This window comes from Trematomus bernacchii, unplaced genomic scaffold, assembly GCF_902827165.1.
Source record: "Trematomus bernacchii unplaced genomic scaffold, fTreBer1.1, whole genome shotgun sequence".
NCBI lineage: Eukaryota > Metazoa > Chordata > Actinopteri > Perciformes > Nototheniidae > Trematomus > Trematomus bernacchii.
This window is the reverse complement of record NW_022987574.1, coordinates 524,724-537,832: the sequence shown is the minus strand read 5'-3', so window position 1 is coordinate 537,832 and position 13,109 is coordinate 524,724. Positions and strand designations below refer to the sequence as shown.

Here is a 13,109-nt window from a genome sequence, read left to right as displayed (position 1 = left end):
GGGGGGCTTTGAGAGCTCCTTTAATCCCATGTTGGGTCTCCATGGTTGAGGTTTAGCAGCAGCGAGCATCCAGGATGCAGGATGCGCCGTATCCGCCCTGCTTGTGGTAAACCCTCAGCATGCTCCTCCAGCCCCCATGGTGGGAAGGTTTCTTCTGGAAAGACAACAGGCCTTACAAAGCAAACAGCCTGATTCCGGATCCTTCCCTGCAAACAGTCCAGGATACCACCTTGCTGCCCCCAGCGCCCCTGGAAACCTAACTTTACATACAATGTGACTCAATATCAATAACAGCACATGTAACATCTTTGGCCGTTACGCATTCCAAACATAGCAATGTAACCATAGATTTATAAACCAAAAGTTGCAAATAAATCAAACAGTTATTGTCATTTTCTTTATCAGCATCTTTTTATAGATTTTGTACAAGTTGCTTTGTTTGTAAGGTAAATAATGAGCGTTTTTGGAGAGAGGAAAAGGAATCCAGTCAGCAACTGGCGTCAGGATGTTCATCTAAAATCCCTTTTATATGTGTGTGCTGATGTTTTACAATGCACATGGTAAAAGAGGGATAGTATGAGAGCTTTGCACGCAAGGCTGAATGGACAACGTTAGTGGAGAGGACAAAAAAGCAATGTGAATTGGGTAACAAGCATTCCTATAGCTATTCCCATGGCAATGATGGGTTTGACGTCACAAACTATAGAAAAGACGGGGAACACACAGTTTATTTATTCTAAAGTGGCCTTATGTGACCAAAAACATTTCAAATAAACTGTGTGGAATTTTATTTCACTCATATGCCCTTAAATCATTCTCTTAGTTCACACATCTTTCTGTATCATTCTGAGCATCTTGAAATTGATGAAGACATACTGTTATAAGGTGCCAAAAATGTCAATGCTGATATATAAGTTCTACAACAAAGCACAACATGCAAAATGCTCCTAAACATGTCCAACAAAGTTACACATTTTACACTGTATAACGGGGTTAAGACGTAAAGATACCAAAAAGGCTACAAAGGACAATCTGCCCAAGAAGATACAAATCTGACAAACTATGTTTTGGTATTTCAATTCAATACTCTATAGCAAATATTTCCACAGTAGTTTATAGAGAGAAAAAATATATTTGTAGTCCTCAATTAAGGTCTTGGAACGTAGGTAATGTTTTGATGCCACCTAGTGGTTTCTTAAATAATTGTTTTGTCTGTTAACATCAGTTGACGCATGTCATGGACCTATTTCATTATTATACAGACATTAAAACTAGAGTGCACATTTTTCAACAATCATCCAGATTAATACTATTTTTTATCAATGCCAGATTTCAAAGGACTTTTTGGATCTTAGATAAAGAAAATATAGAACTCCATCCAACTGCATTTGAAATGTCTCAAGTAAAAGATTAAACACAGGTATTTTAATTTCCAAGAAGAAATGGTCCCAGTTAAAGAGACATTCCACCAATTATGCACAATACAATCACTTTATTCATTATAGGAAGACTCTAAAATATGTTGTATATGTTTTTGTAGCTCTAGAGAGGGTTTATCATGTCTGAGAAAATCATACTTTTGATGTCTACAGTGTTAAATCCACTTATCAAGGTTTTGAGACTTGAAAACATAAAGGTTTAACAGGTTGGAGGCATCTAAAGAAAAACTTCATCAAGTTGTATAATGTCCCGTTACATTTGGATGGAAACATGCCAATTGCAAATTATGCTATAGTTTTTTTCTTGGCCATAGCATTTTTGAAAAGTTGCGTTATTTTCACACACCTTCCAATTTAATGTATCCTTTTTAACACCAATCTAAATACAACCTGTGAAGATTATGACCTGTGAGAAACACAGTCTTCACGGCATTTTGCTGACAGTCAAAAATGATCTTAAGTTAATGGGCCTGGACATCACACATAGCCTTGCAAATAATTAAGCATCCTTCCTTCCCGCTTTGCTTTATTACTTAAACTTTCCCCTTCTATTTCCAGTTGTGTGAATTAGCTCTAATCATCCATCTGTTCTCATCAATAGATGATTAATCCCCATTCATTTAAGCCTTTGTGTGACTTGGGAATGGAAATATCACATGTTTGAATGATTTGATTATTTCAATTTTACATCCTGTTTGAGATCCTCTAAATCCCAGCTATAATTATCGTGTAATTATGTCTCAGAACAACAGCAGAGTATTTCCATTGGTGGATAAAAGTAAGAAGTGACAGTAAACACATTTATATTGATGGGATGTGTTACTGAACCAGATGACCAGCAGCTGAGGTCAGTGTGTGCCTTCTAAATTACACCCTCTTCTCACACCTTCATTATATTACAAAGTCCTAATTGTGCATTTACAACTAGGAAAACATTAAGAGACCACTGCAGCATTATCAGTTTCTCTGGTTTACTATTTATAGGTATGTGCTTGAGTAACATTTATTTTATTCTATAAACTACTGACAACCTTTTTCTGTGATGGAATTCAACACACACTGGAATGGAATGGTTGCCATACATGTCGAAATTGAGATTTGAGAAAAATGTGGAGTGGTCTCTTAATTTAATCTTGATCTTAATGAAACTTCTCTTTTTACTTTAGAACATAACGATCCATTCAAGGTTTGGCTTAGTAGGAATATGTTATGCATTGATAAAGATATTTAAAATGATTTCAGGTATTCTGATTTGAACATCATTTATCAACTATGAATTTAATTTGATATTAAAAGTGCACTTATATGTCATTTATTTCGTATTCCATTATCATTATAGTTAATTTATTTTATTTAATAATTTTTTATTTTCCATTGTTTTTACTTAGTTTTCATTTAGTTTTCATCAACACTCAACTCTCAACATTTAACTCTAATGTATTCAACAACTCTTGTTAGTGGATAAGAATGAACGTAATTTATCCATTAGACCTTATCATATTCTACTTTGTTGATTTTAATTTGTCCATACATAAAATATACATAAAAAACGAATCAATGTTTGTAAATGATAAAGTGAAAGGATAAGGATACTGTAACAAGTGGCCATGATCTCATGTCAGTCCCCTCACTTAACTGTATTGAATCATCAAACAGGTGTGCAGCCATGAGATAAAGTGAACATATCATAATAATAATAATAAGCCTGCCCCTCATCCATCAAGTATGTGTGTGTGTGCATGTTCGTGTGTAGAGGGGTGCATGATGGTGTGTGTCCCCTCTGGTATGCCAACCATCCCATTCCTCTTTGTCCCTTCTCAAAATAACCCCTACCCCAGCAGCTGAGACAAAACTTCAGACAGACAGACGGACTCCAGAAAAACAGAGAGAGGGGAGATAAAGGGAGGCAGAGGGAAAGAGACACATGAATCACCAGAGAGGATATCAGTTTATCTCAACATATCATCTGCTACCTGAGCCGAATTATCAGAATAACTACTTATTTTGGGATGTAAAATGTGCAGATATATAGCTATTTTGCTAGTTTGCTGAGACCATAAGCGTTTGATTTAAAAGCTGGTAAAAGTCTTAGGTCACAGGCTCACAGGTCATATAAGGTAAACATTTTCAGCTTTTTCCGTGAAAAAACTCTCAACTCTGTACAACTTTTCAAATTTCAGCAAAAGAAACTGGCATTATTCAGTAAGCTGTGAGTGGAAATATTTACTAACTGTGTAGGTATTTGTTCCCGCTCGACAAGCTAGATTCCAAACATTTCTATTGCATTTCAAATCAGCTCTGACATCCCAGAATATTTGTTTTTAGATTAGTTACATTAGGTGGTGTAAAACGACCCTGTCACTGAAATAGGTATCCTGGTGTCATTGCTGTGCATGTGCATGGTTAGTCATAAATCATTCCACTCAGCAGACGTAAAATATATCTGCTCCCCCCATGCAGGGGAAAAAGGGGGTGTGCACAGGGGAGGACAAGAGGGCAACTTGAGGGCAGGCTAGTGAATTTAAAGAAAAGGGATGTTTGCCGGATCCATTATTGTAAGGCTCATTAAAAAGTTGTTTAGATCAAGTTGTGTCTTGGAGTTCATACAGTATAATTTTCAACCAAAACCTCTGTTTTACAGGCCCCTTTTCCAGCAGGTGCAGCCCAATAGACTTTATACTGGTTCCCAGGGTACCATTAAACTTAGGGTAGCTTGTGGGTTTACATACGGGTATAGAAGCAAGGGAAGGCTACTGTTCCTTCTCATGCCTATACTGTGCAGAGACATCCATACGTGGTTGCTTCAAAGCCAACTTAAATACCAAATTGGAATCAAAGCCAAATTAAATACCAAATTAAATACCAGCAACTGACTTTAAAATGTTGTAGCCATCGATGAATGGGATGAAAACTGCTCTTGTGATTTATCCTCAAGATTTCCTAATGTTAAGATTTAGTTTTTAATCACTTTTTTAAAATGTTTTCCTCTTGGATTCGTTTGTGGAAAGAGGTACTCTCATTTAGGTAGTTACATCAACACTTACGTTGCCACACTGGAGAGAAGCCATACTGGTGTTCTCAATGTAAAAGATGACTTGCCTGTCCAAAATCCTTGAAGGAACATCGTTGTGTAGACAAGGCAAATGTTTCATGTGTAAGATGAAACAAATACAAATATATTTTAAGCTCAAAGAAAAGTAGTGAGAAGTGCAGCACTGTTGTTAAATCAGATTGCCTATATTTGCAGTAAAATGATGTATAGATGTAATCCAGGGAAATGTAATGTATGTCCCAGCAAGGTCACCTTCTTCATTGTGCCCTACTGTTCTGTGGGAAACTACTTGAACTCTGCGCAGCATGAATGTTGTTGCAGTTATTATTAGAAATGATTGTTGGCTGATACTCAGATAGGGGGTGGTATATACTGTATGATAATGAGCTTGCATGTGACATTAAAAGGTGAACTAAATTTGAATGTATCTCAAACACCCAAACAACGTATGTGCACAAGCCCTGAAAAGGTTATTTTTCAATGATATATCTCCTTTGATGAATACATTTGAAATCCAGGAAAAATTTATGAAGTCCAGCTGCTTTTGCTAATAGCAGTTTTTGTTCACCCTGTACAGACAACATCCACTCTGACACCAAAGAAAATGTTTGAATATCATGATTCTATTTAGGTTTTAGAGGCACATTTTTTTAAATGAATTCCAAATGGATTTATTGAAGGCTTTTATGAACATTAGAGATCCAGATACCACATCACGAGTGAAATCTTCTAATTGTAACAATCCATATGATGTGTTTTTTTCTCATTTCACAGTTATGTTTAACCAATCGGATGGATGTAGTGGGGGGTCGATCCACCAGGGGGCACCATGAGTCCAAACATGCCCTCTCACAATAAGATTATATTATGTGAGGATGTGTTTAGCAAAAAGTCATATCAAATCAATTGTGTTGATAAATAAAAGAAAATATATATAGAAATGCTACAGCACTCTTTAATTCTTAAAATAACACTGTACTAATAAAGAACATGTTCATATGGCTTGCTGCAGGGCCGGCCCTTTGCAGTGGTGAACTAGGCGGTCGCCTAGGGCGCCAGATCTGGAGGGGCGCTGCGCTGGGAGAAAAAATAAAATAAAAAAGAATTTATTTTATTTTTATTCTGCCTAATTTTCTACCCTTGATGTAATACATTTACATTAATAATTGAATAAAGTAAACACCCTTTGCACCCTCTGAGTGTTTAGATAGTTCACTTTAGTCTAAAGGCACGGACACACCAGGCCGATTATCGGCGTCGGTGGGCGCCAGGCAGACGATGAGCGTCGACACGCCCTACTCAGATTGGTGTGTCCCACAACGTCGTGTCTTTTCAGCCATGCCAACGCCTTTTCGGCCGAAAACCACAGTCGACCGCAGTCGGCCAAAGGCAGTTGGCAAAAGAAATCACTCTGATTGGCTGTTCAGCTAGCGAATCAGTGCATGAGAAGCAAAACGGAAGTGAGGGACCCAAACAAACTATTAAGAAGGCACATCTGAGATTTCATTTAACTCCAGCTCTCGACACAGGTTCGGGAAAGCCCCATGAGCTTCTCGCTGTAGAATGAAAATGAAACGGACACGCTATTTGTTGTTCGTTTATATCACGCAGTCTGTTCTTCTTCTCTCGGTTATCACGCAGTCTGTCTTCCGGTTGTTGCCTCTTTTGAATGACGAATACACACTACCGCCGCCTGCTGGTAAGGAGAGTTATTGCCACTCACGCATGCGCAGTTCGTACGTGCTTCTTGGCCGTCGGCTGAAGTCTTTGCGGTGTGTTCCAGTGCGATAGAAATGGCAAATCCGGATCCTTTTACGGACTCGGAGTCTTCTGAGACAGTCATTGAAGAGATCCGGATCATACGAGTCCTTTGAGTCATATGAGTCAGCATCACCAAGAGCGTAGAAATCCTACCGGTGAAACCGAAAAGTTGTTGCATTTCACGAGCATATTAAACTAACGTTACATTAACCTCCGCTACACAGTGTCTTTTGCTTTAATAAAAAATGTTGATAAAAAAAAAGGGTTATTTTGTGATTTGGCTAATCTGAGTCTGCTGTTGACTCGTGCATGACGACGAGTCTGCTGGATCTCTGGATCTGCTGCTATACGGTTACGGCTCTGAGTCCGCACGTGTCTGCTATGTTTTGCACAGTGAGTCAGGATTTGCGAATCTCTGAGTCTGCTGTTGACTCGTGCACAATAGCCGCGGGAAGTAGGGGTGCTGGAGGCGGGGCTGCGAATGGTGTACATTTGAAAAACGTAATGTTACTTTTGTTGAAATCTCTCCCCACTTTTGTCCGCACCCCCTAAGTAAAATGACTTCCCAGTTCCCGCGGCTATGCTCGTGCATGACGAGTCTGGATCTCTGGATCTGCTTTACGGTTACGGCTCTGAGTCCCCACGAGTCTGCAGGAAGTGAAGGAAATTCCCTTGATTCAGTGAGTCAGGATTTGCGAATCTGAGTCTGCTGTTGACTCGTGCATGATGAGTCTACCTGGATCTCTGGATCTCTGGATCTCTGGATCTGCTACGGTTACGGCTTTGAGTCCGCACAAGTCTGCAGGAAGTTTCACTGATCCGCGTCCACTCCCCTCAGCCAAACGATAACTTCTGGCAGCTATCCTACTTGCTAAAGGCTAGGCAGATGGACTGTGGTACGTTGTAATGTGATTTGACATGTTATAAGGAGAGTAGCGAGTGACGCAATTTATAGTTTTAATTTGTACGTCACCAGGTGTAGGACTCAAAGGACTCGGGTTAATCGAGAGGGGAGACTCGTCACGACCAGCTCATTACTAGGATCCGGGATAATGATCTGGATGAATCAGGACTCACCCATCTCTACAGTGCGACACATAGCCAAAACGAGACGCGAGGCGACGCAACAGTCGGGGTCCGTCTGTGTCAGTTCTTTGTTGTCAGATTGGTGTGTTATCTCAGTGGGTCTCAAACGGTTTGGTCACAATTTATGTAAACAAATATTTCCAAGGCACACCTTTATAATTATTAGGATAAAAAACAACAGGTTTGAAATCATTCCAATGTATACTATAGGACAGTAAACCAAAAATATCATTTAAAACTGGAGATATTAAAAAATATGCATGAATAAATAAATGTTAACTAGGTAAAATAAGATATGAATGAACAACAAAAATAAAATAAGTTACTTTTATTTGTTATTGGCTATGGTAGGTTATTGGTTATGTTCACATACTTATTTGATTATTAAAATGTAAACCGATCTTTTTCATATGGGTGTTTAGAGTTGTACCCCTAGATCTAGTCTCTAGTCATTCTGCTCAAAGTGCACCAGATTGAAGCATTTTACTTTAAAATGTTAAAAAAAATCTTTCCGGGGGGGCATATCCCCGGACCCCCCTCGAGGATGTGACGTCTACCCCCCAATTAAAACATGTTCATACAATAATGAATACATTTGAAACCTTCTTTATGTATATAACCAACATGTCAATACGTTTCAGTTTTTGTAGTGTATTTGCCTTTTGTAGAGATTTTTCATTTATTCTATATGTATTCTATTGTTTATTGCTTGGAGGGGGGGGGGCACCAAATCATAATCTCGCCTAGGGCACCAAAATCTAGGGCCGGCCCTGGCTTGCTGGCAAATACAAAAATGAATTGCATTTTTTGTGAATTTGTGGGAAAGAAAGTAATAAAAAAACACTTGACTTTGTATGAGCTATGGTTTACCTTTATAATTTCATACCTACCCTGAAAATGTGATTTATTTAAGAAACAATATTGATAAAGGCCAAACACAAAGAAATATGTTTGGTACTGTACTCGACCCAATATTGTAAATCTAATATTATCAGCAACTAAATCCATGGAGTGGATTCAGATCAATTTTTGCATCATTGATGAATCAGGTCGCATTGTTTTTGACTATTTGTATGTTGTCATCTTTTATGTTTTTTTTGACAGGCTGTCACAGACTGATTTACTCATTTTTTCTATCGACTGTTGCTGTTATAGACATTATCACTTGCAAATGTAGATGTCCAGAGTATTCTGTGTGTCTCTCTGCACACACACAAACTGACACATGCACATCTGTCCCTTGTGAATTGTGCAGCCCGTGGGATCTCGTTACAAACAGCATGCCATCTGCACACTGTTTAAAAAACAAGTCACGTCACATTTCCTACCTCCTAAGCTTTCGTGTGACATCCCCATGTGTATATTGTTTTCTACCAAACGACCATGGATTGACAAAGTTGTTTAGAAAACATTTAATGTGGTTTTGCCATCTTCTGATTACTTTATATATAGTTAATTTGCATCTATACAACATGTAACCATAGACTTAATAAATGAAAGAGTTGTTATCACACACAAGAGCATTTAATTCTGCTAAATGAAGTGATTAAAAAACCTTTAGGGATTGGACATCATTTCAAGGCTTTATTGTCATGTGCACATTAGCTACAGTGTAGCTGAAAAACTTAAGTCAACAGTACAACATGAATATATATAGGAAAATAGAACAAATAAAACAGATAAAATAGTGCAAGAGAATGTTTTGAGATGTGCAAGTAAATACAAATAAAATAGAAATAGTGCAAGAAGAGTCTATATACAAGTATATGGAATATGATATATTAGATAAATAATTTGAAGGATGCAAACAGATGAATGTTTATGGCTGATCTTTCAGTCTCTTTGTAGTGTTAGCATGTGTGATTTTGTACATCTTCGACTGATTTGGGTAAAAGTAAAGGGGTATTCAGTTTCAACATTAAAACAACAGACCTTTGCAGTGTTAAGATACAGTATGAAGCCTTTGAGTCTGCGGTATGGGAAGTGCCCCTCCAAACACGTGTAGGAGTGGCAGCTGGGCCTCGTCTCCTCACACCATCTCTGTGCACTCTTACATCATGTTCCCCTCTGAGATTTGTTCAGATTACTGAGCCCAGGATGTGCGGCCTTATGACCCGCCACTGTCTGTTGTGACATGGGGGAACACAATGACACAGCAGTGGGGGTCCCGTTTCACAATAAAAGCTTCCTTTCATGCTATAGCGCTGACCCACATATACTCGGGGCACGCATCGTTGGCTCCAGTAATTTCCCCAGTCTAATGTAAATGGCCGTGAATGCTGCCATAGAGAAAAGTCTATCAAGAAGTACTTAATATAATACCTACTTTGGTCGTGAAATTAAAAGGGAGGGGCTATAAGCAATCCTGAGAGTAGAATTCAAAACGTAGTGCTGTAAAAACACATTTTGTCAAACTTTTAACACAAATTTTAATATCAGATATTGACAATAAAGGGGATTACACACTCAAATTTGTCACAATGTCTTGACATTGAAAACAAAAAGCTATACAGTAAGTCAAGAGGACTAAATATATCTCACTCAACCCCCCTGACAACAACTTCACCTTAGCAGCCAGTTTGTTGGTGCCGTCCCAGAGGACAGTTGCTATGAAAACAGTGAAGGATACGAGGAGATGGTTTGTAGATCGCTTATCTATATTTCTAATGAGGCAAACTATTCATGCACAAACCTGCTTTTGCAATAACAGAAATCAACCTTTTTATAATCGACTTGACAGCATGGCTAGAATGTTGATGCAGCAAATTAAGTTAATCCAATATTTTAAATAGTTTTGTTATTTTTATCTAGAAAAAGAACGAACAAATTAACAATGAAATGTTTTTGTCACAAATAAGTATTATTTGCTTGCAGGCTCTATACACTTCATGAATGCAATACAATGGATGCAGTAACACATGGTTCTATGGGAGCCCATTTCTGCCAGTAACAAAAAGAGCAAAAGTTGGACGCGATTAGAAATAATACTTTTTGAGTCGAAGTTTTAATAATAAATCAAATACATTTGATACAGTCCGCCAAACGATGAGGTCATAAATCAAAGTCATGAGATAAGTACATTTGTTTTTGAGATGATAAATCGAACTATTTTATGTACAATGCATTACTTTACCTTTGTGATTCTCTTTTCAGAAATTCATTGTTAACTTTTAATGTTTATTTTTCCAAAAACACATCCATATTCTACAAGAAGCATCCATTCATAAAAACATTGATGGTACTTGATGAGTGTGGCTGCAGATAAGTAAAACAGCATGAACATGGAGGATTAATAGTCATTTTGTGTCATCACTGCATTTCAGTCTCACTCCCTGAGTGTGCTGCATCCAGCCTTCATGCATGTATCCAGTCAGACTTAAAACAGCAGGAATTTTAAACAAAGAATAATACATTCACACACATACACATGTGATTGTAATAACATTTTTTAACTGAACATTTTGCACTAAAGAACTATCCAATGAATGTTCTGCCATTCTTATCAGGAGCTAAACTGACTTAACTTTGCCTACTTAACACAGCCACAACACCACTCCACCCAACTGTACCCCCCCCCCCCCCCCCCCCCCCCCCCACCCCCGCCCCCTTCCCCCTTGGTCATCCGACTGTCCTGCCAGCTGTCTATTTTAGATGTCTACGTATAACACGCTTCAAGCAATTTATGTCTGAGTGGTCACCCAGGGTTCAGGATTCAGAGTTTTAGATAGCTGTGAAGTACATGGCAGACATGGTTAATGTGCAAGCTGAGATGTTAATAATAGACAGGGCACTCATTCACGTATTCAATTATCACACACTCATCTGTGAGCGGCATTAGTGTAGGCTGTTATGCCTAAAGTTCTGTCAAAGATATGTAGGAATTGTGTTTAACGTAACTGTATTTATCATATCACCATTGCAAGGTGTGCTTCATTTCAGTTGTTCAGTGAAACAACCTGTTGCTTTTTAGGCAACCACTAATGTAATTTCTGTGAAGGGGCTAATGTTTCCAACCCTCTTACATTGCCTACCAGAGTGCTGTGTGAACAGATTTCCCTTGCATTTGGTGAACAGATGGGTCTTTATCCACGGAACAATTTATTACATATGGGTGGTGACCTTGATATAGGATTTGTGACATCAGATGATAACAGAGACAGAAACTTCATTCAAAGCACTACCATTCAAAGAATATATTGTGGTGAAAGAAGATGCTTAAATGTGAGAGATGCTACAAAATGTTGTTGATTCTTCTGACAATTTGGAGTATGTTTGAAGGAGTGCATATGCTCTTAAGTGTTTCCAAATGAACTGACTTGTTTTTAGGTAACAGGTAGTTTTAAGTGAACTCACAACAAAGTATGTACCAAAACCTGACTGGAAACTTGAGAGGTCATCCTATCCTGAGGTATTGACAAACCATTTATTCTAAGCTGTAACATAGCAAAGTTGCTTTGGCGAGGTGTTGGCAAATGACTAAACTATCACTGATTTTTAAATTAGAATGATTTATTGAGTTTCCCTAACAGGCTATTGAAAGTGTGGAGGATGTACAGAGTGAGTGTTAATTACCCCATCATTTTGAGACCATTAAAGAAGTGTGTAATGAGTTTAGTGTGATATGCCAGTACATGTGCTCACTTGTGACAGCAGGGCACTCAGCACTATTTTAAGGAGCATTATATTTAGCTGTATTGTTTTGCTAAGAGGCCTGACTCAATTTTCTAAGTATAAGCCAAAGTGAACATATTTTCAAATAAAATTTTGAGTATGTTAAGAGATTTAATCCGAAATAAGAAAAATCAAAGGCTTTGTACGGGAATGATATTAATTAAAAAAACATTTGAAGGCTGAATACAACATTTTGCTAAAACAGTATAAGGAAGTATTTTTTTTAAAATTATCAACAATTAGAGAGAAATTCAATTATGTTAGGTATATCATTTTATTGATTAAGAACCAGAACTGGTTCATTCCACAATTAACAAGTTTCAAGCACTCTGATTTGCTTCTGGGGTAGATGGACAACGCTCCTTGGTGCTCTCAGCCAATCAGAGAAGGCTTGGGGCGGGAACGTCTGTACTGTAATCAATCCTGTGATCAGCCCGTGAGCGTGTGTGTACGCTGTCTGTGTGTTTGCCCCTAACGAGTGTGCACCACTGAAGTAAGAAGCCGGGCGGCGTGTTTGTTTTTCCTCCATTAAAAGTGCGACCGACGGGGCACGAGGGAGGGACATGGGCGAAAGATTTGTGGTAGTCCCGGTTGACAGAGGAGTTGGGGTCGCCGCGGAGGGGGTGCACTGGGACGCGGTTGTCGCTGACCCCGCACCGGACACCATCAGCAGCAGCAGTAGCGGTGGCATAGTGGAGGAAAAAGAGGCGGGGGACGACTCCGTGTTCGAGCCGCAGGACCCCAACGCTGTGGCGGTGCCTATCCTAGAGTACAACAGGGAGCCCAACAAGTACGGTAAGACAGCTGGCAGTTAAAAACTCCGTGTGTGTCCCACTTCTTATCTCATCTATATACGAGAGGATTAGCCGTCGCACTCCACTTGTCTGGCTGTTTGTCCTCCATTTAGTTATGTAACGTTTTGGGGCGTCAGTACCCCAACAATATGGCACTAAGAACACACCTAGCACTAGTGTCAGTCAGAAAGTCAGAAAACTTATTTAAAACACTTTTGTTTAAGTTATTGTGAAAAGATAATTTGTCACCTAACAGTCCACAGAGAACATAGCCACTTAATTACAGAAAATGCCTTCGAAGATTTT

The 13,109-nt window shown here is 38.7% G+C and overlaps 1 protein-coding gene across 3 annotated transcripts in view; it reads left to right on the top strand.

Annotated features, from left to right (window-relative positions):
• Positions 1 to 12,449: 12,449 nt before the first annotated feature.
• Positions 12,450 to 13,109, top strand: part of slc12a7b (solute carrier family 12 member 7b) — a 67,483-nt gene continuing 66,823 nt past the window's right edge. Inside the window, exon 1 of one of the 3 annotated variants that reach the window (XM_034126737.1) lies at positions 12,450 to 12,804. In XM_034126737.1, the coding sequence (XP_033982628.1) occupies positions 12,573 to 12,804 (232 nt within the window). In that variant the 5' untranslated portion in view covers positions 12,450 to 12,572. The remainder of the gene's footprint in view (positions 12,805 to 13,109) is intronic. The other 2 variants (XM_034126734.1, XM_034126735.1) reach the window with 2 other exon arrangements.